The 26,917-nt window shown below is 42.0% G+C and overlaps 1 protein-coding gene across 8 annotated transcripts in view; it reads right to left on the bottom strand.

Annotated features, from left to right (window-relative positions):
• The window catches only part of LOC101117786 (vitamin D 25-hydroxylase), a 30,131-nt gene extending 4,733 nt beyond the window's left edge, over window positions 1–25,398 (bottom strand). Inside the window, exons 1-4 of one of the 8 annotated variants that reach the window (XM_004016131.6) lie at window positions 25,093–25,336; window positions 16,636–16,777; window positions 2,498–3,130; window positions 609–938 (exon numbers count right to left, since the gene is read on the bottom strand). In XM_004016131.6, the coding sequence (XP_004016180.2) occupies window positions 609–938; window positions 2,498–3,130; window positions 16,636–16,777; window positions 25,093–25,317 (1,330 nt within the window). In that variant the 5' untranslated portion in view covers window positions 25,318–25,336. The other 7 variants (XM_042233022.2, XM_060399866.1, XM_060399869.1 and 4 more) reach the window with 7 other exon arrangements.
• Between the last annotated feature and the right edge of the window lie 1,519 nt (window positions 25,399–26,917).

The raw sequence follows: 26,917 nt of genomic DNA, 5'->3' as shown, positions 1-26,917 counted from the left end.
CTTCTCTGCTTCCTTTGCAACGGAGCCTGAGATATGCCATGAAAGATCTAAGGTGTGACACTTAGTTCTACTGACCTGGGAGAAGTTCATTTCATTTCAAATGACTGTATGTTACCCTTCCCCAATGAAAAGATTTCTCCAAGCCATCTTCCATGGGTCTTATGATCTGTGTACTTTTTCACAGGAGACACAATATTTTTGGAGATAAGGTATAATAATTAAAAGTCAGGAGAGCTAGATTCCAGTTTCACTTTAAATTATGATGCCATTCCTGCCTCTGGGTCTCAGTTTCTCAAAATGCCTATTACTGACTTCCAGCTCTACAAATTTTTGATTACAAGTCAAAATTCACAAGCAAGAGAGTTTCAATAAAAGCCAGAGCTTCTCATCAGTTACTTTCTAGCTGCTAAATTATGCCTTGTTTATTTTGAGTAGAAACAGGTGCTAATGACATATAATTAAACCATTCTCTCCTGTAAGAGTCAATGCTGTTTTCAGAGTTGGGATATTAATTCTACAACAGAATGCTTCAGATTAAGATGTTATACATAATGAATCATCACTATACTTTGTTCTAAAGTTAAGCCCCTGTGAAAAAGCTCTCTTACCTAGGGAAAAGGGAATCAAAGCTTCCTTCTTGGCAAAATATCCACTGCTGTCCAGAAATCGCTCTGGATAGAATATTTCTGGGTCTCTCCAATACTTTTCATCAAAGTGTACAGAATAAAGATTTGTGATTACTGTTGTGCCTTTAGGAATGGAATAACCACGTACAACTGCATCCTCAGAGGTTGCATGGAAAATCCCTAATGGCACTATGTTACAGAATCTTAAAACCTCATGTAAAACTGCCTCGGTATAAGGCATTTTGCACTTGTCATCCCAAGAAGGCTTCCCACTGGGTCCTATAATTAAATCAATCTCTTTCTGAACTTGTCCTGTAAGAGAAAAAGTGTTCCCATTATTATGCAATTCTTAAATTATACCTAAAGTAAACTCTCTTTAGCATAAAACAAAAGATAACCAGCCAACATGGTATGGGTATAATTCAGATTCAGATTTTTCATTATCTGGGAGTTCTACTTAAATACATGCCACATATCTTATACAACCAGTACCTAAGACTCCAAGTAACTGTGTTGTGAAACACACATGGGTAATAAAAATAAAAATTAAACAAATCTAGAATTAGAATAACATTATTCTCATCAAGGAAAAGAATGAAGCATTAGAAACTTCAATTTAAAAAAAATCAGGGCTGGTAATGTTCATTGCAGCACTATTTACAATAGCTAAGACATGGAAATAACCCAAATATCCATCAGCAGATAAATGGATAAAGCTGTGATATATATATATACAATGGAATATTACTCAGTGAATAAAAGGAACATATTTGAGTCTGTTCTAATGAGGTTGATGAACCTAGAGCCTATTATACAGAGTGAGGTAAGTCTGAAATAGAAAAACAAATATTGTATATTAATGCATATATTTGGAATCTAGAAAGATGATACTGATGAACCTATGTGAAGGGCAGCAATGGGGACTCAGGGGCTTCCCTGGCGCTCAGACAGTAAAGAATCTGCCTGCAAGGCAGGAGACCTGGGTTGATCCCTGGGTTGGGAAGACCCCTGGAGAAGGGAATGGCTACCCACTCCAGTATTCTGGCCTGGTCAATTCCACGGACAGAGGAGCCTAGTGGGCTACATAAAGTCCATGGGGTCACAAAGAGTTGGGCACAACTGAGTGACTTTCACTTTCAATGGAGACTCAGACATGGAAAACAGACTTGTGGGCATGGGGTTGGGGGCAAGGAGAGGGTGGGACAAATGGAGAGTAGTATGGAAACATATAGACTACCACATGTAAATGGTCAGTGGGAATTCAAATCTGGGCTCTGTAAAAACCTAGAGAGGTGGGCTGGGGTGGTAGGTGGAGGGAGGTTCAAGAGGCAGGGGACATATGTATACCTATGGTTGATTCATGTTGGTGTATGGCAGAAACCAACACAATATTGTAAAACAATCATCCTTCAACTAAAAATAAATAATAATTTTTAAAAAGCCAGGGTTGGGACTTTCCTGGTAGGTCAGCTATAAAGACTACATGCTTCCACTGCAGAGGGCATGGGTTCAATCCTTGGTTGGGGAACTAAGATTCTGCATGCTGCATGGTATAACCAAAACCAAACCAAACCAAACAAACAAAAAATCCCAAAAAACTAGGGTTCAGGTTCCTGCTTAGAACTAGAAGGAAGTGGGCAAATCAATCACTTAGCCTTTTCCCTCATTTATAATACAGGTATTGTAAGACTTATATCTGAGGTTTTTATATGAATTAACAGTTTTAAAAACCTTATAGCTATTCAGTACTTCTCTTTTTGGATAGCATAGGAGGAGTTCCTAACTAAAATGCTTTGTATACAGCCAAAGACTGTAAAACATGTGTGAGCCCTAAATGTAAGCACAGATCTTAAGATCATGAGAATCCTCACCTTGAATGTTAGGATAAAGGGCCATGAAAAGAACTGCCCACCGTAGCACATTAGTTGTAGTTTCAGTTCCAGCAATGATGAGTTCACCCACAGAGAAAATTAGGTTTTCTTTGGAGAAAGTAGATGATGGGTCATTTTTACTTCTTTCCATCTCATCTAAATAAGCATCAACAAAATGCTGAGGTAACTGCGGTTTTCTGTTGATGGAAGCTTTTTCAATAAGCCTAGAGAGAAAGTCATAGACCACAGCTGCATTTCTAAACAATTGTTGATGTTTTCCAAAAGGTAAGATGCCAATCCATGGAAAGGCATTATAGAGGAAGACTGTGGCGCTGGCAGCTAGTTCCACATTTTCACTAAATAACTCAATCATGTGCTGAAAATCAGTGTCTTCATAAGTGAATCGTTCTCCAAAAATGACCAGATTGGTTATGTTTGAAACAGCATTTGTTACTAATTGTTTTAAGTCAAAAGGGCTACCATTGTATGTTTCAACAGCATCAATGAAAAATTTGGTTTCTTCTAAGATTTTAGATTCAAAAGATTTCTGGCCATATCCAAAACAGCGAAAGCTATTTACAGCTAATTTTCTGTGATCAATCCATCCTTGGCCATATCTGGAATTCAGTAAGCCTAAAAAAAAAATAAAAGGGATGGTTAGTAATTTTTCTCCCAATTATCTTTTCATAAAACTATTAAAAATTTTTATTAGTCCTACATCCCTGTATCTAACAGTTAAAAATGCTATGGTGGCAGAGTAGGGTTGGGGAAGAGATGGTTATTCATTCTTCTTCAAATTTTCTATAAAACTACAACTAGACCCAGCAGTCAAGCCCTATTCTTTACTCCTGAGTACCCATGGAATACTATAAACAGATAAACTTATCTATACTTCCCTGAGGACAGGCACAAAAGACCTATAATCTCCATCAAAAGAAACTGAACTATGTTGTGTAATTCAACCTGGGTGAAGTAAGCACAGATCACTTTATTATTCAACTTCTACTACAAGCCTATTTTATAAAAGACAAATGACTGTGTGTTCTATCGGCAATTTTTTATTCTGGAATAAACACATACTTGAAAAATTACCCTTCTAGAATTAGAAATTTTCTGCTTTAAGAGACTGCTGCTGCTGCTGCTGTTGCTGAGTTGCTTCAGTCATGTCCGACTCCGTGCGACCCCATAGACGGCAGCCCACCAGGCTTCCCCGTCCCTGGGATTCTCCAGGCAAGAACACTGGAGTGGGTTGCCATTTTCTTCTCCAATGGATGCAAGTGAAAAGTGAAAGTGAAGTCACTCAGTCGTGTCCGACTCTTAGCAACCCCATGGACTGCAGCCCACCAGGCTCCTCCGTCCATGGGATTTTCCAGGCAAGAGTACTGGAGGGGGGTGCCATTGCCTTCTCTGCTTTAAGAGACTAGATTTTAGAATACAAATCACTCCCATGAAAGGTATATGTAACCTGATAATATAACTGGCAGAGGGAAGGATGGCCTGAATGAGGTAGTGGAAATACTCAACCCAAAAAGAGGTGCTAAGAACTGAATGTGCTGCCAATTCCCAGTGTGATGGTATCAGGCGGTGGGGCCTTTGGGAAGTAATTAGGTCATGAGCCCTCATGAATGAGTTTGTTGTTGTTGTTGTTTATTCGCTAAGTCATGTCAGACTCTTTTTGACCCCATGGACTGTAGCCTGCCAGGCTTCTCTGCCCATGGGATTTTCCCAGCAAGAATATGGGAGTGGGTAATTTCCTTCTCCAGGGGATCTTTCTGACTGAGGGATCGAACTGGTGTCTCCTGCACTGGCAGGTGGATTCTTTATCACTGTGCCTCCAGGGAAGCCCAATTAGGTCATGAGCCCTCATGAATGAGCTCAGTGCCCTTATAAGAAGGGATGTGGGTGGAGATAATGGCCCTTGTTCTTTTGAGGATACAGGGAGAAGATAGCAGTCTACAGTCCATAGGAAGCAGGCTCTTTCTAGACACTGTTCTGCTAGCACCTTGATCTTGAACTCCCTGGCCTCCAGATCTGTGACAATAAATGTTTATTGTTTAAGCCACTCATCCTCTATATTTTTGTTATAGCAGCCCAAACTAAGAAGACAAACATGAAACTCAAACTTCTAATGTTGATATTACTTGCCTTGAAATTTCAGAGTCTCCACAGAACACTCTGCTGTTCTGAAATGTGTACTATGAAATATTTTCCTTTTAGAACAACTATCAAGAGAAAAAATATCCTCGGCACATATATTTATGTAACATGTAGTTCACTTGGAATTTCATTTATAATTGGTACATAGGTCTACCTATCACAAAAAATGTCATGTTCTCTAGTCTACCTGAGGTGCCTATGTAATTCACATTTCAACAACTTTTGTGCAACAGCTGTTGCACAAAATTTGGAACTTAGACAGAGGATGAGATGGCTGGATGGCATCACTGACTCAATGGACATGAGTTTGAGTAAACTCCGGGAGTTGGTGATGGACAGGGAGGCCTGGTGTGCTGCAATTCATGGGGTCACAAAGAGTAGGACACAACTGAGCGACTGAATTGAACTGAACTGATGATAAAGTTAACCATACATAAGAGGGTCTTTAAGGCTGTGCAACAATCTTATATTCCATACTCTCTTTTCTTCCCCATACTCCCAGATGACTATTCCCTCAACATGAATGTATTTCTGGAGCTAAAGTGCCAGGGATATGTCAGTAAAAAAAGAGGCAAAGATGGCTCTTTCTCATTGACCTTACATACTACTGAGGAGAGTCAAACAAATTCTTTTAGCAAGGTAAGAGATCTAAGAGTGGTCAGGAAAACACTTAGTGAGAAGGTGACATAAGTAAAGGCATAGAGGATGGAAGTGAGTCAGGCAGATATCCAAGGAAAGATCACTGCAGGTAGAGAACTAGAGTACAGACACTGAGGGGACAGCAAAGCCAAGGGAAACGTACGCATATTAACCTGATTGTAAGCCTACACTGGCCAATCTGTATGCCTAGGCACGGGCCAAACCCACCAAAAAGGGGCCCCTTTTTCCTATTCACAGTGGGTTTATGGTGGCTCTGATTTCCCAGTTCCAAGTATATACAGTTCAGTGTATATGGATCTTAATATCACACATCTAGGGAATTCCCTGGTGGTTCAGTAGTTAGAACTCCACACTTTAACTGTTGTTTGTCTGTGTTCAATCCCTTCTTAGGAACTAAGATCCCACAAGCTGCACATGGTGGCCACAACAACAAAAAAATCCACATCTAATTTTCTGTCTTTTCTCTCATTATTTCCTTGAAAATCTTAAGCTGAATACTATTTCTTCATGATAAAAATAGTCTAAACTATAAATTTATAGTTTCAAAAAACAGTTCAGTCCAGTTCAGTCGCTCAGTCCTGTCTGACTCTTTGCGACTCCATGGACTACCGCACCCTGTCCTTCACCAACTCCCAGGGCTTACTCAAACTGATGTCCATCAAGTTAGTGATGCCATCCAACCATCTCATCCTCTGGCATCCCCTTCTCCTCCTGTCTTCAATCTTTCCCAGTATCAGGGTCTTTTCCAAGGAGTCAGTTCTTTACATCAGGTGGCCAAAGTATTGTAGTTTCAGCTTCAGCATCAGTCCTTCCAATAAAGAATCTGGACTGATTTCCTTTATTTTTTTTAAAAATTTATTTATTTATTTTTCTTCTCAGTTTTTTATTTTTTTAATTTTAAAATCCTTAATTCTTACATGTGTTCCCAAACATGATTAACTGGTTAGATCTCCTTGTAGTCCAAGGGACTCTCAACAGACTTCTCCAACACCACAGTTCAAAAGCATCAATTGTTCAGTGCTCAGCTTTCTTTACGGTCCAACTGTCACATCCATAAATGACTACTGGAAAAACCATAGCTTTGACCAGATGGACCTTTGTTGGCAAATGAATGTCTCTGCTTTTGAATATGCTGCCTAGATTGGTCGTAGTTTCTCTTCCAAGGAGCAAGCATCTTTTAATTTCATGGCTACAGTCACCATCTGCAGTGATCTTGGAGCCCAAAAGTATAAAGTCTCTCACTGTTTCCCCATCTATTTGCCATGAAGTCATGGGATTGGATGCCATGAACTTAGTTTTCTGAATGTTGAGTTCACTCTCCTCTTTCACTTTCATTAAGAAGCTCTTCAGTTCTTCACCTTCTGCCATAAGGATGGTGTCATCCACACATCTGATTTGGTTGGGTTCAGTCGCTCAGTCGTGTCTGACTCTTTGCGATCCCATAAATTACAGCATGCCAGGCCTCCCTGTCCATCACCAACTCCCAGAGTTCACTCAGACTCACGTCCATCGAGTCCGTGATGCCATCCAGCCATCTCAACCTCGGTTGTCCCCTTTGCCTCTTGCCCACAATCCCTCCCAGCATCAAGGTCTTTTCCAATGAGTCAACTCTTCGCATGAGGTGGCCAAAGTACTGGAGCTTCAGCTTTAGTATCATTCCTTCCAAAGAAATCCCAGGGTTGATCTCCTTCAGAATGGACTGGTTGGATCTCCTTACAGTCCAAGGGACTCTCAAGAGTCTTCTCCAACACCACACTTCAAAAGCATCAATTTTTCGGCGCTCAGCCTTCTTCACAGTCCAACAATCACATTCATACATGACCACAGGAAAAACCATAGCCTTGACTAGACAGACCTTAGCAGCAAAGTAATGTCTCTGCTTTTGAATATACTATCTAGGTTGGTCATAACTTTTCTTCTAAGGAGTAAGCATCTTTTAATTTCATGGCTGCAATCACCATCTGCAGTGATTTTGGAGCCCCAAAACATAAAGTCTGACACTGTTTCCACTGTTTCCCATCTATTTCCCATGAAGTGATGGGACCGGATGCCATGATCTTCGTTTTCTGAATGTTGAGCTTTAAGCCAACTTTTTCACTCTCCTCTTTCACTTTCATCAAGAGGCTTTTTAGCTCCTCTTCACTTTCTGCCATAAGGGTGGTGTCATCTGCATATCTGAGGTTATTGATATTTCTCCCAGCAATCTTGATTCCAGCTTGTGTTTCTTCCAGTCCAGCGTTTCTCATGATGTACTCTGCATAGAAGTTAAATAAGCAGGGTGACAATATACAGCCTTGACGTACTCCTTTTCCTATTTGGAACCAGTCTCTTGTTCCATGTCCAGTTCTAACTGTTGCTTCCTGACCTGTATACAGATTTCTCAAGAGGCAGGTTAGGTGGTCTGGTATTCCCATCTCTCTCAGAATTTTCCACAGTTTATTGTGATCCACACAGTCAAAGGCTTTGGCATAGTCAATAAAGCAGAAATAGATGTGTTTCTGGAACTCTCTGGCTTTTTGAATGATCCAGTGGATGTTGGCAATTTGATCTCTGGTTCCTCTGCCTTTTCTAAAACCAGCTTGAACATCAGGGAGTTCACAGTTCACATATTGCTGAAGCCTGGCTTGGAGAATTTTGAGCATTACTTTACTAGCATGTGAGATGAGTGCAATTGTGTGGTAGTTTGAGCATTCTTTGGCATTGCCTTTCTTTGGAATTGGAATGAAAACTGACCTTTTCCAGTCCTGTGGCCACTGCTGAGTTTTCCAAACTTGCTGGCATATTGAGTGCAGCACTTTCACAGCATCATCTTTCAGGATTTGAAACAGCTCAACTGGAATTCCATCACCTCCACTAGCTTTGTTCGTAGTGATGCTTTCTAAGGCCCACTTGACTTCACATTCCAAGATTTCTGGCTCTAGATTAGTGATCACATCATCATGATCTTCTGGGTCGTGAAGATCTTTATTGTACAGTTCTTCCGTATATTCTTGCCACCTCTTCTTAATATCTTCTGCTTCTGTTAGGTCCACACCATTTCTGTCCTTTATCGAGCCCATCTTTGCATGAAATGTTCCCTTGGTATCTCTAATTTTCTTAAAGAGATCTCTAGTCTTTCCCATTCTGTTCTTTTCCTCTATTTCTTTGCATTGATTGCTGAAGAAAGCTTTCTTATCTCTTGCTATTCTTTGGAACTCTGCATTCAGATGCTTATATCTTTCCTTTTCTCCTTTGCTTTTCGCCTCTCTTCTTTTCACAGCTACTTGTAAGGCCTCCCCAGACAGCCATTTTGCTTTTTGCATTTCTTTTTCATGGGGATGGTCTTGATTCCTGTCTCCTGCACAATGTCATGAACCTCATTCCATAGTTCATCAGGGACACTATCTATCAGATCTAGGCCCTTAAATCTATTTCTCACTTCCACTGTATAATCATAAGGGATTTGATTTAGGTCATACCTGAATGGCTAGCGGTTTGCCCTACTTTCCTCAATTTGAGTCTGAATTTAGTAATAAGGAGTTCATGATCTGAGCCACAGTCAGCTCCTGGTCTTGTTTTTGTTGACTGTATAAAGCTTCTCCATCTTTGGCTGCAGAGAATATAATCAATCTGATTTCGGTGTTGACCATCTGGTGATGTCCACGTGTAGAGTCTTCTCTTGTGTTGTTGGAAGACAGTGTTTGCTATGACCAGTGCATTTCTTGGCAAAACGCTATTAGTCTTTGCCCTGCTTCATTCCACATTCCAAGGCCAAATTTGCCTGTTACTCCAGGTGTTTCTTGACTTCCTACTTTTGCATTCCAGTCCCCTATAATGAAAAGGACATCTTTTTTGGGTGTTAGTTCTAAAAGGTCTTGTAGGTCTTGATAAAACCGTTCAACTTCAGTTTTTTCAGCGTTACTAGTTGGGGCATAGACTTGGATAACTGTGATATTGAATGGTCTGCCTTGGAGATGAACAGAGATCATTCTGTCATTTTTGAGATTGCATCCAAGTGCTGCATTTCGGACTCTTTTGTTGACCATGATGGCTACTTCATTTCTTCTGAGGGATTCCTGCCCGCAGTAGTAGATATAATGGTCATCTGAGTTAAATTCACCCATTCCAGTCCATTTTAGTTTGCTGATTCTTAGAATGTCGACGTTCACTCTTGCCATCTCTTGTTTGATCACTTCCGATTTGCCCTGATTCATGGACCTGACATTCCAGGTTCCTATGCAATATTGCTCTTTACAGCATTGGACCTTGCTTCTATCACCAGGCACATCCACAACTGGGTATTGTTTTTGCTTTGGCTCCATCCCTTCATTCTTTCTGGAGTTATTTCTCCACTGATCTCCAGTAGCATATTGGGCACCTAATGACCTGGGGAGTTCCTCTTTGGTATCCTATCATTTTTCCTTTTCATACTGTTCATGGGGTTCTCAAGGCAAGAATACTGAAGTGGCTTGCCATTCCCCTCTCCAGTGGACCACTTTCTGTCAGACCTCTCCACCATGACCCACCCTTCTTGGGTTGCCCTGCAGGTATGGCTTGGTTTCATTGAGTTAGACAAGGCTGTGGTCCTAGTGTGATTAGATTGACTAGTTTTCTGTGAGTATGGTTTCAGTGTGTCTGCCCTCTGATGCCCTCTGGCAACACCTACCATCTTACTTTGGTTTCTAGCCGCTGGTCCTTACCTTGGACGAGGGGTATCTCCTTACTGCCGCCGTTCCTGACCTTCAATGTGGGATAGTTCCTCTAGGCCCTCCTGTGCCTGCTCAGCCACAGCTCCTCGCGTTGCTTCTCCCAGAGGTTACTGATATTTCTCCTGGCAATCTTGATTCCAGCCTGTGCTTCATCCAGCTCAGCATTACACGTGATGTAAAGGTTAAAGCGTCTGCCTGCAATGCAGGAGACCTGGGTTCGATCCCTGGGTCGGGAAGATCCCCTGGAGAAGGAAACAGCAACCCACTCCAGTATTCTTGCCTGGAGAATCCCATGGACGGAGGAACCTGGTGGGCTTCAGTCCACGGAGTCACAAAGAGTCGGACATGACTGAGCGACTTCACACACACACACTCTGCATATAAGTTAAATAAGCAGGGTGACAATATACAGTCTGTTGTTCCATGTCCAGTTCTAACTGTTCCTTCTTGACCTGCATACAGATTGCTCAGGAAGCAGGTCAGGTGGTCTGATATTCCCATCTCTTTCAGAATTTTCCACAGTTTATTGTGATCCACACAGTTAAAGGCTTTGGAACAGTCAATAAAGCAGAAATAGATGTTTTTCTGGAAATCTCTTGCTTTTTCGATGATCCAATGGATGTTGGCAATTTGATCTCTGGTTCCTCTGCCTTTTCTAAATCCAGCTTGAACATCTGGAAGTTCATGGTTCATGTATTGCTGAAACCTGGCATGGAGAATTTTGAGCATTACTTTGCTAGCATTTCAGATGACTGTAATTGTGTGGTAGTTTGAACATTCTTTGGCATTGCCTTTCTTTGGGATTGGAAATTCTTTGGGATTACACCCTTTCCAGTGGCGTAAGATAGCAGAGTAGAAGGACGTGTGCTCATCTTCTCCTGCGAGAACTCCAAAACTACAACTCACTGATGAACAACCATCGACTGGAGAATGTTGGATCCCACCAAAAAAAGATACCCCACGTCCAAGGGCAAAGGAGAAGCCCCAGCAGGAGGATAGGAGGGGTGAAATCGTGTTTAGAATCAAACCCCTTACCCACCAGAGACACTCAGAGGGCTCAAACACACCTTGTGCACACCAGGACTCAGAGATCCCACAGAAACTGAGACTGAGCCAGAGCTGTGTATGAGTGTCTCCTGCGAAGGTATGGGCCAGCAGTGGCCTGCCACAGGGGCAGGAGCTCTGGGTGCAGTAGACCTGGGTATGGATGGCATAAGCCCTCTTGGAGGAGGTCGCCATTAACCCCACCATAGAGCCTCCAGAACTTACACAGACTGTGGAAACAGACTCTTAGAGGGCACAAACAGAAATTTGTGTGCACCAGGACCCAGGAGAAAGGAGCAGTGGCCCCACAAGAGACTGGCCCAGACTTGGCTGGGCATGTCCAGGAGTCTCTGGTGGAGGTGTGGGTCAACCATGGCCTGCTTCAGGGTCAGGGGCACTGAATGTAGCAGTGCATGGGACCTTTTGAAGGAGGTTGCCATTATCTTCATTACCTCCACCATAGTTTGGCCTCAGGGAGGAAACACAGCTCCTCCCATCAATAGAAAACTGGATTAAAGATTTACTGAGCATGGTCCCACATATCAAAACAAGACCCAGACTCCCCCTCAGTCAGTCTCTCCCATCAGGAAGCTTCCATAAGCCTCTTATCCTCATCCATGAGAGGGCAGATAGAATGAAAACCACAATCACAGAAAATTAACCAAACTGATCACATGGACCCCAGCCTTGTCTAACTCTATGAAACTATGAGCCATGCCATATAGGGCCACCAAGATGGGTGGGTCATGGTGGAGAGTACTGACAAACCGAGGTCCACTGGAAAATGGAATGGCAAACCACTTCAGCATTCTTGCCTTGAGAACCCCATGAATAGCATGAAAAGGCAAAAGGATAGGACACCGAAAGACGAACTCCCCAGGTCTGCTGCTGCTGCTGCTAAGTCATTTCAGTCGTGTCCGACCCTGTGCGACCCCATGGACTGCAGCACACCAGGCTTCCCTGTCCATCACCAACTCCCAGAGTTTATCCAAACTCATGTCCATTGAGTCAGTGATACCATCCAACCATCTCATCCTCTGTCGTCCCCTTCTCCTCCTGCCTTCAATCTTTCCCAGCATCAGGGTCTTTTCAAATGAGTCAGCTCTTCCCATCAGGTGGCCAAAGTATTGGAGTTTTAGTTTCAGCATCAGTCCTTCCAATGAACACTCAGGACTTATCTCCTTTAGGGAGGACTGGCTGGATATCCTTACAGTCTAAGGAACTCTCAAGAGCCTTCACCATCACCACAGTTCAAAAACATCAATTCTTTGGCACTCAGCTTCCTTTATAATCCACCTCTCACATCCATACATGACTACTGGAAAACAATAGCCTTGACTAGATGGACCTTTGTTGGCAAAGTAAGATCTCTGCTCTTTATATGCTGACTAGATTGGTCACAACTTTCCTACCAAGAAGTAAGCGTCTTTTAATTTCATGGCTGTAATCACCATTCTGCAGTGGTTTTGGAGCCCAAAACAATAAAGTCTGCTACCGTTTCCCCATCTATTTGCCTTGAAGTGATGGGACCGGATGCCGTGATCTTAGTTTCTGAATGTTGAGCTTTAAGCCAACTTTTTCACTCTCCTCTTTCACTTTCATCAAGAGGCTCTTTAGTTCCTCTTCACTTTCTGCCATAAGGGTGGTGTCACCTGCATATCTGAAGTTATTGGTATTTCTCCTAGCAATCTTGATTCCAGCTTGTGCTTCCTCCAGCCCAGCATTTCTCATGATGTACTCTGCATAGAAGTTAAACAAGCAGGGTGAAAATATACAGCCTTGACATACTCCTTTTCCTATTTGGAACCAGTCTCTTGTTCCATGTCCTGTTCTGTTGCTTCCTGACCTGCATACAGATTTCTCAAGAGGCAGGTTAGGTGGTCTGGTATTTCCATTTCTCTCAGAATTTTCCACAGTTTATTGTGATCCACACAGTCAAAGGCTTTGGCATAGTCAATAAAGCAGAAATAGATGTTTTCTGGAACTCTCTTGCTTTTTCAATCATCCAGCAGATATTGGCAATTTGATCTCTGGTTCCTCTGCCTTTTCTAAAATGAGCTTGACCATCTGGAAGCTCAGGGTTCAAGTATTGTTAAAGTCTGGCTTGGAGAATTTTGAACATTACTTTACTAGCATGTGAGATGAGTGCAATTATGCAGTAGTTTGAGCATTCTTTGGCTTTGCCTTTCTTTGGGATTGGAATGAAAACTGACCTTTTCCAGTCCTGTGGCCACTGCTGAGTTTTCCAAATTTGCTGGCATATTGAGTGCAGCACTTTCACAGCATCATCTTTTAGGATTCTAAATAGCTCAACTGGAATTCCATCACCTCCACTAGTCTGTAGTGATGCTTCCTAAGGCCCACTTGACTTCTCATTCCAGGATGTCTGGCTCTAGGTGAGTGATCACACCCTTGTGGTTATCTGGGTCATTAATATCTTTTTTGTATAGCTCTTCTGTGTATTCTTGCCACCTCTTCTTAATATCTTCTGCTTCTGTTAGGTCCATACCATTTCTGTGCTTTATTGTGCCCATCTTTGCATGAAACGTTCCCTTGGTTATCTCTAATTTTCTTGAAGAGATCTCTAGTCTTTCCCATTCTATTGTTTTCCTCTATTTTTTCCCACTGATCACTGAAGAAGGCTTTCTTATCTCTCCTTGCTATTCTTTGAAACTCTGCATTCAAATAGGTATATCTTTCCTTTTCGCCTTTGCTTTTCACTTCACTTCTTTCCTCAGCTATTTGTAATGCCTCCTCAGACAACCATTTTGCTTTTTTGCATTTCTTTTTCTTGGAGATGGTCTTTATCCCTGTCTCCTGTTCTATGTCATGAACCTCCGTCCAGAGTTCATGAGGCACTCTATCAGAACTAATCCCTTGAATCTATTGCTCACTTCCACTGTATAAGCATAAGGAATTTTATTTAGGTCATGCTTGAATGCGCTAGTGGAGAAATAACTCCAAAAAGAATGAAGAGATGGAGCCAAAGCAAAACAACACCCATTTGTGGATGTGACTGGTAATGGAAGTAAAATCCAATGCTGTAAAGAGCAATATTGCACAGGAACCAGGAATGTCAGGTCCATGAATCAAGGTAAACTGGACGTAGTCAAACAGGAGATGGAAAGAGTTAACATTGACATTTTACGAATCAGTGAACTCAAATAGACTGCAATGGGTGAATTCAACTCAGATGACCATTATATCTACTAATGTGGGCAAGAATCCCTTAGAACAATGGAGTAGCCATCATAGTCATCAAGAGTCCGAAATGCAGTACTTGGATGCAATCTCAAAATGACAGAATGATTTCTGTTCATTTCCAAGGCAAACCATTCAATATCACAGCAATCCAAGTCTATGCTCCGACCAGTAATGCTGAAGAAGCTGAAGTTGAACAGTTCTATGAAGACCTACAAGACCTAGAACTAACACCCAAAAAAAGATGTCCTTTTCATTATAGGGGACCGGAATGCAAAAGTAGGAAGTCAAGAAACACCTGGAGTAACAGGCAAATTTGGCTTTGGAGTACAAAACGAGGTAGATCAAAGGCTAACAGAGTTTTGCCAAGAGAATGCACCGGTCATAGCAAACACCCTGTTTCAACAACACAGGAAAAGACTCTACACATGGACATCAGCAGATGATCAATACTGAAATTAGACTGATAATAATCTTTGCAGCCAAAGATGGAGAAGCTCTATATAGTCAGCAAAAAAAAAAGACCAGGAGCTGACTATGGCTCAGAGCATGAACTCCTTATTGCCAAATTCAGACTTAAATTGAAGAAAGTAGGGGAAACCACTAGACCATTTGGGTATGATCTAAATCAAATCCCTTATGATTATACAGTGGAAGTGAGAAATAGATTTAAGGGATAAGATCTGATAGATTGCTTGCAGAACTATGGACGGAGGTTTGTGATGTTGTACAGGAGGCAGGGATCAAGACCATTTCCAAGAAAAAGAAATGCAAAAAAGCAAAATGGTTGTCTGAGGAGGCTGTACAAATAGCTGTGAAAAGAAGAGAAGCTTAAGACAAAACAGAAAAGGAAAGATATACCCATTTGAATGCAGTTTCAAAGAATAGCAAGGAGAGATAAGAAAGCCTTCCTTAGTGATCAGTGGAAAGAAATAGAGGAAAACAATAGAATGGGAAAGACTAGAGATCTCTTCAAGAAAATTAGAGATACCAAGGGAAGGTTTCATGCAAAGTTGGGTACAATAAAGCACAGAAATGGTATGGACCTAACAGAAACAGAAGATATTAAGAAGAGGTGGCAAGAATACACAGAAGAACTATACAAAAAAGATATTCATGACCCAGATAACCACAATGGTGTGATCACTCACCGAGAGCCAGACATCTTGGAATGCAAAGGCAAGTGAGCCTTAGGAAGCATCACTACAAACTAGTGGAGGTGATGGAATTCCAGTTGAGCTGTTTAGAATCCTAAAAGATGATGCTGTGAAAGTGCTACACTCAGTATGCCAGCAAATTTGGAAAACTCAGCAGTCGCCACACAACTGGAAATGGTCAGCTTTTATTCCAATCCAATTCCAATGGAATAGTTTTCATTCCAATGAAAGGCAATGCCAGAAAATATATTTTATCCTAAATATTACTCTGATCATATCATTCATTTTCATAATTTCCTAAAAGGTCTTCTATCATACTTGTGGTATAATTTCTTCTTTGGTCTAATTATTACTTAGAAGAGTATACAAGAATCTGGAGATTTGCTTTTTAGTTATACTATTGCTTTCAAGCTTCATCATACCCTGGCCTGATAATTCAGCCTTTTAAATTGGTGTTTTCTTTGCACCAGTTGATTGGCTTTGCAATTTAATAAATAGTTACTTTTTATCTTTTTCACTTTAAATCTATGTATACTTTAGTCTATGTAACCAAGCTATTGCATTTTTCTTGGAAATGAAGTGTGAAGCTCTCATTAAATTGGAAAAATTTGAAGTTCATAAAAACTCATACTATTAAGTATGAAAATGGATGTACAGACATCAACATTCTATGTTAGTCTTCTGTTGCTTTCTTCTCATCCATTCTGTTATCTTTCAGCCTTTCTCTCTTGTTGAATATGTAATCATCTGACACTGATCAAGACTAAACCATAGAGAATACGAGTCCTTCACACATATCGTACAGTTCTTCATTTACATATCATATTAATTAGTAGTTAAGAAAGGCTGTTTCAGGGTTTATAAACTTAGAAGTAAAATGATCATAAAATGTCACCAAGCACTCAAGACTAGCTTAAAACATACTTCTGATGTGTGCACACATATGTATACTTGTTTCACAAAACCTGCCTGTGCTAATTCTTTAAAACATCATTTACAGTATTTATTAGAACTAGATTACAACAGAATTAGCGTGTAAAATGTGAGTGTAATACAGCGTGAAAGTCCTCAAATGTGTAGGTTCTAAAACTTCACGTGAATGTTGTTGTTCAGTCGCTAAGTCTGTTGTTGTAAGTAAGTTGTTCAGTCACTACTATGTAATAAATTTACATAAAATAAGAACTGCAATTTACAGTTTAGTAAATCACTAGATAGGTGAAAACAAACATACCTCCCATTTTTGTCATCTTCATGAATAAAGGAAGACATGGTCTGTCTGCAAAAATTTCACTTTGATGAACAAGGCATTCCTTTACTACATCATAGCCATTTAGAACCACAGCTGATATACCTCCAAGATCCAAACTGAAGATCTTTGAGAAGAAAAGAAAAACATTTAAATGGAAAAATATATTGAGAAATATAACCAGAGAAATCTACATGCACTAAGACCAGCTCTCTCAGTATTTGTTATTTCTTGAAAATACTGGCATTTATTACCCAGCTGACTGTTTAGAGTGCCTTCTCTCTATAAGGCCTATCAAGCACAATGATTTCATTATGCATTCAATAACTCAAGATATAACCTTGTAAATGGTGTAATGAAAACAGTACCAGATTCAGGAGGTTTGGGTTATACTTTAAGCTTTGCCATTAAACACTAGATAGAACCCTTAATCTTTTGGGAATTCGGGGCTGCTATAGAAAATCAAGAAATACTTGAGTTATATGCTCTTTTAAAATTCATTCTAACTCAAAACATTCAATGATATCTCAGAATCTCTGTTTATTTCCAAGAAAAATTGAGTAGGTGACTCCATCTATATATCATTTATTATTCTAGGTTTAGGTAGGGGAGGGGATTGTCAAAGGCCCAAGAAACTTGAAACTGAAGACAACTTTTGTTGGGCCCCGGGATATGTAATCCCAAAATATGCCTCAATGGCACATTAATTATTTTGAATTAAAAGTTACTGAAGAACCAGCCAACACAAAAAGGATACTCTAGGGAGTTCCCTTGTGGCCTACTAGTTAGGACTTGGAACTGTCACTGCTGTGGCCTAAGTGTGATCCCTGGCAAGGAACTGAGATCCTGCAAGCCAAAATAAAAATAAATAAAAATGAGGGACACCTCTCTCTTTTTATCTCCCTGAAAGTAGGAAATAAATCTCTCATGAGAAAGGTGCACTCTTTGCATATGGAGGTTGTTGTGTTGGTGTTAGTCGCTCAGTCATGTCCCAGCTCTTTATGGCCCCACGGACTGTAGCCCACCAGGCTCCTTTGTCCATGGAATTCTCCAGGCAAGATTACTGGAGTGGGTTGCCATTTTCTTCTCCAGGGATCTTCCCAACCCAGGGACTGAACCTGGGTCTCCTGCATTGCAGGCAGATTCTTTACCACCTGAGCCACCAGGGAAGCCCTAGGACTCCTTATTGCCAATTACCAAAGACAGGGAATTTGGGGCTGAGAAGCCTTTTCTAAACAAATCTTGTAATTTCTTTGATTTACTGCCCAATCACAAGACCTGTTTAGATTCTTCACTAATTGGGCACCCCAAACCAAAGTTTTTCTTGTCCTGTCAATTCTTTGCAAATTTATTGGTTCTTTATCTAAAAAATATAAAATCTGCCTGCTTTGGTCACTTCCTCCATCCCATTTCTATGAGACCTCCATGTGCACAAATTCTAATGTGTTTCTTTCTCTCCTGTTACTCTGTCTTGTGTCAATTCTATTATTAGTCCAGCCATAAGAACTCAAGAGGGGCAGAGGGGAAAATTTCCCCTTCCTCAACAAAACTTACTGAAACTCATTGGTTTATTTATTTAGGCCCCTGAATGCCATGAAGTTAACAGAGGGCCCTAAGGGTATCGGACCTTGGAGTATAGGCATTTGCCACTTTGGTACAGGTGGCTGCCTCTGAGCTAAAAGATGGACTATCCATCCTGTTCCTTGTTGTAGTTTCTCACATGCTTCACTACAGGTTCACTTAAAAGGTCATACCTCCCGTACTCTATTCTAATTAGCCCCACATAGGGCCTAATCCAGTGAAGGAACAGTGTTACCTTATCAGTGAGATGCAATGACTGCTTAACCTCATCCTCTCAGGCACTGGCTGAGAACTTAAAAAAAAAAAAAAAATTGGCTGTGCAGGGTCTTCTTCGCTGTGTACAGGGCTCTCTGCTGCAGCATCCAGGCTTTCTCCGGTTGCAGTAGTTATCCTGCAGTATCTTAGTTCCGCAACCAGGGATCAAACCCATGTTCCCTGCATTGGAAAGCGGATTCTCAATCACTGGACCACCATGGAAGTCCCTGGCTGAGGGTTTTCGAGTGCCAAAAATACCGAGTCAAGCCTCATCTCTGTGCAAACAGGCAGAATGGATTTTGACCACGATTCACACAATTTTTGGGGGGGTGGGATGGAGGAAACCAGAAGTCTTAGCAGAGAACTGAAGTTCAACAGAAGTATTTACAGAAGAAAAAGTGATAAAGACCTCCAAGTAGCAACAGAATCAACAAACTGAGCAATAAGAGTTTTTGGCACAAGGATGTACCCTGCTAATGGAGTAGAAGGTACACCCAGAACTTTGGGGAAGGGTCGTGGACTGCCTGCCATAAGAAATGGTATGTCAAAAGTGGCAGTGCGAGAGTTTCAGTACAAAGGAAGTGATTATCAGCTGAGCAAAGGAGGGGCTCTTTTCAGTTTCCAAAGCAGTAATGGGATGGTCTTAAAGTCTTTTCCCAGAAGCATAATTTTAAGTAAATACAAAAAAAAAAACCTCTTCCTTCTGTGTGTCTCCTCAACTCACAGCACTCAATACTTATGACACCAGATGTGTGATTTTCCATATATCAAGCAATTCTGGGACACCAGGTAGATATCCTACAACTATATTCAGGTCCCAAACTGCCCATGGTGTTTTTTGTTTTGGATTTTTTTTCTTTTGGCCACACTATACAGCATGCTGGATCATAGTTCCCTGATTACAGATTGAATCTGCACCCCCTGCAGAGGAAGTACAGATTCTTAACCCCTGGACAGCCAGGGAAGTCCTGAGCTGGCCATGTTGACTCCATTTTTCACCCAAGCCCCACATCACTTCTCAGCTGTCATGATGTTTCAACTTAACAATACAGACAAAATATGACAGTTTCTTACCAGCTTCATCACTATTCTTTCATTTAGTGTAATCTTCATCACTCTAATATTTCATTTCTCCCCTGTATGATCTCGATTGCCTCTTGTCTCTTTACAGGTGACTCTCAACATGGCATATTTCTGCTTCAAGGCCTTAGTACTTGTTCCCTTGGCCTGGAATGTTCTTCCCCTAGATATTCCCATAGCCTGCTACTTCACTTCCTTGAAGTATTTGCTCAGATGCCTTTTTTTGCAGTGAGGCCTGCTCTAATCCATTAAAATTTCACCCCTAGTATTCTCCATCTTCCTTACCCTAATTTAGTTATTTTATACTTTATACTCTAACATGTTATATACTTACTGTGTTTACATTGTTCCTATCCTGATCACTGCCTCCCTTCCACCACTATAATGTAAACCACACAAGGGCAGGGATTTCCACTTGTTTTGTTCATTGCTAAATCTCCACAATTAGGATAGTACATAGCATATGCTAACAACTGATAAATATATATTGGATTAAAGAAAAGTGGTGGAGAAACACATTTAAGCATATTTTACAACACTATAGACTAAGTGCTAATAACAGAGGAATGTAAAAAGTCCTTTGATAAAAACTGGTAATTGCATATACTTTTCAACATTTGCTTGGGCTGTATTCTCATTTGGAAGGCCCCTTTGACTGCCATACTGTCCAAACCACCAAGTCTTTAGGGACCAACCACCATGAAGCCTTTCTTGGTGCATTCTCTTTTTCCCTTGAACCACCACAGCACATGCTTAAAAGCTCCCATGGCACTTTTTAATACTACCAAAGGTGGCGCTAATGGAAAAGAACCTGCCTACCAATGCAGGAGACACAGGTTCAATCCCTAGGTCAGGAAGATCCCCTGAAGTAGAAATGGCAACCCCCTCCAGTATTTTTCCCTGGTAAATGCCATGGACAGAGGAGTCTGGTGGGTTACAATGGGTTACAGAAAAAAGTCAGACACTACTGAAGCAACATAGCACTAACACAAAAAACCAGAAGCATTATATGAATGCTTATCTTCTGCTTGCTGGCTAAATTATAAACTCTTTTGATTCAGTGATTTCATCCCTTTCATCTTTCAACACTCCACAAAATCTCATTCAATGCCTTGCATAAATCTCAATAAATGCTTACTGTATAAATAAATTATAGGTTGTCAACTCCACTTGCCTCAAAGTAATTATTTTATTATCCTTATGTGCATTACCTGAAAATAATCTGTTAAAACCCCTCATACTAGCTTTCCTAGCTAGGGAATGCTTCTGAAAATCTGGGTTAAGATTAGTCACTGCAGAAGCTTACACATTCAGGGTGGATCTCTAAGGTAATGTTAAGTCTCAGTGTGGTACACTTCTATATAAGAATGTTTTTAAAATGACTGTATAAGACTTGAGGACTGGTTGTCTTCCTTTCAAGAATTATGAAGAAGAACTGAATTCACAGACTTCATAAAAGTAGGTGTCACTTGAAGTGATTGTCACTTCTCATAAGCAATTTTAAAGTCCATGACTTTCTCTGAGCACACATCTCCAGATCATCATGAAACACAGTAGAAAAACAAGATTCTATTTATAAGTAAGATATATAAACAACTTTCCACAACCTTCTAGAAGTATAGGAGGTAATAGTTTCCTTCCGCTTCCAAGAAAAGTATAGTACGTTAAAAACTCAAACCAACCCTGAGACTTTGTCATAAATGGAAAATACCTCTAAGACAATGAGAGACCTGTAGGAGTGTTTCACAACTAAGATAAAGAGCAATCAGATTAAAGGGTTAATACTTTAAGTGGTTTTCAACTTAAGTCTAAAATAGACTTATTCAAACAATGTCTGCTCTTCAATGCATACATCCTTTCAATTTCTGCATTTTCTTTTCCCTCCACTCTTGCATATAATAACACAGGTCAGCCCTATTTGATTTTACCACCTTCAATAGAAAGACCACTTTGTAAAGATCCAAAGTGAAAATGAAAGTTGCTCAGTTGTGTCTGACTCTTTGCAACCTTCAGGCCAGTGCAGTGGGTAGCCTTTCCCTTCTCCAGGAGATCTTCCCAACCCAGGGATCGAACCCAGGTCTCCCACGTTGCAGGCAGATTCTTTACCTGTTGAGCCACGAGGGAAGCCCAAGAACACTGGAGTGGGTAGACCATCCCTTCTCCAGGGGATCTTCCCCACCCAGGAATCGAACCAAGGTCTCCGGCACTGCAGGCAGATTCTTTACCAACTAAGCTATCAAGGAAGCCTATAAAGATCCATGGCTGCCTTAAATAGTTGTACCAGCAATAAAACTGGTAATTCATGCCACAAATCCATTAAACCAGAGCTACCTATCCCAAGATGATAATCTTCCAACACATTCATATATTCTATTGTTTATCATCAGGATAGGGGGTCCCCAGAAAGAAAGAACCAGGAATGGCTTTCTTAAGAGAAGTCATTTTCTCCTTAAGCCATCTGGGGATCTAAGCCTGGGCACAATACTTGCCCTTGTACAGGTCTCAGTAATTAATCTTAAGGGAATAAAAGAACAAATGATTTATCACACAAAACAATTAACAATAGCAAAGATAATGCATCAGCTATAAAGAATCCCGGTTCTCATTAAATGGTAAACATGAGCCTGAAGCGTTCAACCACCAGATCAACTAGAACCTTAGAAATGTTGACCTTTTTTGAACTCTGGGACTTCAATCAACTGTCTTGGCCTGTCAAATTCTGCCCCCGTTCTATGCTGAATTTTCTTGTTCAAGCCCTTTCATGAATGTGCACACACTGCCCAAGCCTTCATGAACATGCATATACCCTAACATAAAACATCCCCAATTTTCTTGTCTAGAGAAGCTGCCTTGGGAAAGATCTATTATGTTCTTTTTACTTGCAAGTAATAAATCCTTCCTTCTACTGATCTTTGGGTTGGTTGTATCTTTTGGTTCCACACCCTCAAAAAAGCAAAAAAGCAAAGGGTGATTTGCAGGTGGCTCTGATGGTGCTGGAGAAGGCTCTTGAGACTCCCTTGGAGAGCAAGGAGATCAAACCAGTCAATCGTAAATGAAATCAACCCTGAATATTCATTAGAAGGACTGATGTTGAAGCTGGAGCTCCAATACTTTGGCTACCTGATGCAAACAGCTGACTTACTGGAAAAGCCCATGATGCTGGGAAAAATGGAAGGCAGAAGGAGAAGAGGGTGACAGATGATGAGATGGCTGAATGGCATCACCAAGTCAATGGGAGATGGTGAGGAACAGGGAGGCATGGTGTGCTGCAGTTCATGGTGTCGCAGAATTGGACATGACTTAGCCACTGAACAACCACCACAGTGGTACAGAATCTGCCTGCCAGTGTAGGAGACACAGAAGACGTGGGTTCAGTCCCTGGGTTGGGAAGATCCTCTGGAGTAAGAAATGGCAACCTGTTCCAGTATTCTTGCCTAGCAAATTCCATGGACAAAGGAGCCTAGCAGGCTACATTCCTGGGAGATTAAGATTACCCTCTCCCCCAAACAAATGTTCATAGAAATTGAGTTCCTTTCACTTCAAGCATCTACATCCGAAAAACAACTTCCTATTCTGAATGACAGCATTTCACATAACTGGTCTAAAAACACTTTCTACTATGTAGGTATAATAAATTCTTCTGTAATTAATAATCAAGAACATTTGAGTAGCACTTAGCTGTGTTCACTTATTATTATTGCCATGATGCATATCAGGAAAAATTAAGATTTAGACAAAAAAGGTCAAGTTTTAACTGACAAAAGAGGACTCAACCTCTCATCTTGTGCTTTCACATCTTCTGATTTCTCTGTAATATTGATGATGCTTCATACCAACACACCAGAAATCAAATATATTTGATGAAAACCATGCAAACACACTCACGAACTGGAGGAAAGAAAACAAAATCTAAGAATTATAAATATTTACTTTAAGTCCAGCCTTCCTATAGTGATATGGACCATTAGTGAACTGCAGAAACTTAGAACAATTCTTGTAAAAACTGGTTTAAATATGAATGTAATCCCAAACTTGAATGCCACAACTGCCCAACAGTCCTGTTTTTTCACCACACACACAATTTGTGGTTGTTCATTAATTTTTCTCTCTCACTGGACTGTAACTACTTAAAGTCAGGCTGGGACTGCTGTCAACCACAAATTGGCACTTGCCATCTACCTCTACATCAAGTGCTGTTGCACCTGCTGACCTTCAATATGCCCTGAAGGCAGTCATGATGGACACCAGGAAGGAGGCACTCCATTCCAAAAAACTGGCAGAACAGGTCTTCAGATGGGCTGCTATTTTCAGGAGCTGATTTTATGAACCCAATTCTAGCATCTCTTCATTTCTAGAAAAGCACTCAATTCATTCATGGTGACATCTGCTCCTCACGACTACTAAAACCTTCTGCAAAAATATGTGCCCAGATTACATGAACAACCCCTTCACCAAAGTCACATAAATACTGGCCTTATCCCGTTGCCTCTGGAACAGCTTCTCAGAGCTATCTGAGGTGCTGTCTCCCAGGCTGCAGTCCTCATTTTGCCCCCTAATAAAACTAACTCCCAACTCTCACATCAGGCATTTTTTTAAGTTGACACTGCCTTCTTCACCTCTTCATCACAGAACCTGGCAGTCTGGCTAGTAGTTTCCTATAAAGGAAAGGATTTAAAACAAATCAACTGAGCTGGGTCAAGGCGTTTTCTGGAAACTTCTGCCTCCTCCATGTTAGGACACTCTTCCCAAGGCAAGCTAGGACTCTGGCCTTTCTCTTGCTTTTGGTAGCTGTGTGGCAACCTACAAGTCACTCAGCGGGTCTGCGCCAAAGTTTCCCCTGCCGAAAAAAACGACTAGAAGACTTGCCCTGGAGAGGTCACACTGCAAGGGAGGCTCGTGTTTGTTGTAGGGGCGCTCCTATCTCCAGGAAGACAGCACAGCAGTGGGACACGGCACTGATCTTCACTCATTAATTCATTCGCTCTTTCACAGTCCTTCACCTGCGCTCTCTCCTCACAGCAGACGCCTAGATCAGCCATTCTCAAATGCAAATACCCAACGACCTCCTATTAACCATTAACTCAACCCTAGAAATCCCCAGAAGCCGTAAGGGGACGCTATCCTACGCGCGCCGCGTGAAGTTCCACGAACCCGAGAAGCCGGGCGCGGGGAACGAACGTTGAAGGAAGCGCCTGTGACGCCCGACGGGGCGTCCGGCGCGGGTCCAGGGTCCCACTGCACATGCGCAGGAGCGGCACCTCTTCGCCCTCTGGGGCGGGAGAATCCCGCCCAGCTTCCGCGGGCGTCGGGTGGGCGGGGCTCACGGATGGGCAGGGCTCTCCTTTCCCCCGTCCCCGGCAGTGGCGCCGCCTGAGGACTTTGTCCCTTGGCACAGGAAGCGAGCTTGCTCCCACGCTGCGGGCACACGGAGCAGGGTCCCGACAACTGGCACCCACGAGCATCCCCGGACCCCCACCCCCATCCCCTACCCCGGGGAAGAAGCCGCGGGCCCTCCGTCGGCTGTACCTCGCCGTACACCTGGCTCTGCTTTTTCATGTAGACATGGGGGAGTTCGGCCGAGGCGGCCAGTGAGTAGATGTTGCCGATAAATGGTAGCCCCGACGGTCCCGGGGGGAAGCCCGACGGCCGTCTCTGCTTCAGCAGCTGGCGGACCCCCAGGGCGAAGAAAAGCAGGAAGAAGACCCCGCCGAAGGCCGCCGCGAACGCCTCGGCGCTGTGAGGCTGCCACATGGCCTGGGGCGGGGGCTGCAAACCCGGGCCGCCCTAAGACCCGGGGAGAGCTCCAACCCCAGCGCATCCTATTGGTCAATTACCCCCAAGGTCCCGCCCCATTTCTATGGCTATTGGCTGGCTGAGCGTAGGGCCCTCGGGCTTGTTACTGCTGGCTTTGTTCTGGTCCGGGAGGGTGTGCGGCCCTTTTGATTTATGCGCGGCTCTAGGCAAGTCCCAGCTGGTTGGGCGCTTGGGCCTGGAAGACGAGACAGCACCGCCTCCCTCACTGGAGCAGGCGGATCCAACGTCCCTGGCAGCCAGCCCTTTCTGTGGTTATCCTTTTAAGAACCAGGTCTGCTTGTATCTGACCAGACAACTGGAGATTATCAACACTGTTTTATTTAGCAGAAGCTGATACTCTTCAGAATTTCCATTAAATGACCTATCAATATAAAAAGAAAGTAATCTCACGATTTGGCCTTTTTTAATTTATCCTTTTGTCCTTACGTTATAAGGTGTTTTTACATGTGATTCCCTTATGAATTGTAATTACATGATATATAGGCAATCTGAGTGAATTACATATATTTTCACAGCTTTCTGGTCATCCCCAGCTGGTTACTTTTTGGCCATCACAGAAGGCTGTCTGGTCTACTGTTGTTCAGGGATAGTGCTTACTGTTCCAACTTTTTGCTTCCAGGTACCTAAAATTAAGCAGCTGATTAACTACTTGGAAAATTCTGTTTGCTATTTCTGCTTGTATTCCTGTTTTGTATTGGGAGTTCCTTGCAATACAGGACCTACTGGCCGTGGGACAGTTGTAACAGCTGCCCTTTGTGACTGAGCAGTAGCAGGAATGTTACGGTCCTTGTTAGCTTAAGGCTTATTCATACTGCAGATATTATTTTAAGTGTCTACTATGTAGTAGTATGCAAAGCAATGGAGATAATATGTGAAAAGAAAACCACTGCCCTCCTAGAACTTACATTCTTGTGATAGGGAAGAGTACTAAACACATTAGTAAAGTAACTGTAGATAATAATAAGCAGACAACATGAAAATGTGTTATAAAAAGTGCCTGGGCATGGCAAAACCCTTTATCAGGTGAGAGACGTCAAGTAGTCTCTTTTAGAAGATGACATTTGAACTTAGATCAAATGATGTGTTAGTTTCCTACTGCTGCTGTAACAAATTACTAGAGTACCTTAAAACCACAAATTTATTGTCTTACAGGTTTTTGTCCTCAGAAGTCCAAAGTGGGTCTTAGAGGCCAAAAGCTAGGTGTTTGTATGCCTGCATTCCTTCTAGAGGCGCTATGGAAGAATTAGTTTCCTTGCCTTTTTCAAATTTTAGGGGATACGCGCATTTCTTAAGGCATGTTCCCTTTCCTTCATCTTCAAAGGCAGCACATTAGATCTCAGTGACCCTTCTGCCCCCTTCCCTGCCTGCCTCTTCTACTTAGTACCTGATTAATCCAGGATAATCACCGCTTCTCGAGGGACAGATGTTTATCAACCCAGGGATCGAACCTGGGTCTCCCACACTGCAGGCAGACTCTACCTTCTAAGCCACCAGGGAAGCCCTTATCAACCTTAATTCCATTTTATTGCTCCATGAC

The sequence above is a fragment of the Ovis aries genome, chromosome 15 (assembly GCF_016772045.2).
Source record: "Ovis aries strain OAR_USU_Benz2616 breed Rambouillet chromosome 15, ARS-UI_Ramb_v3.0, whole genome shotgun sequence".
Classification (NCBI taxonomy): domain Eukaryota; kingdom Metazoa; phylum Chordata; class Mammalia; order Artiodactyla; family Bovidae; genus Ovis; species Ovis aries.
This window is presented reverse-complemented; position numbering and strand designations above follow the sequence as displayed.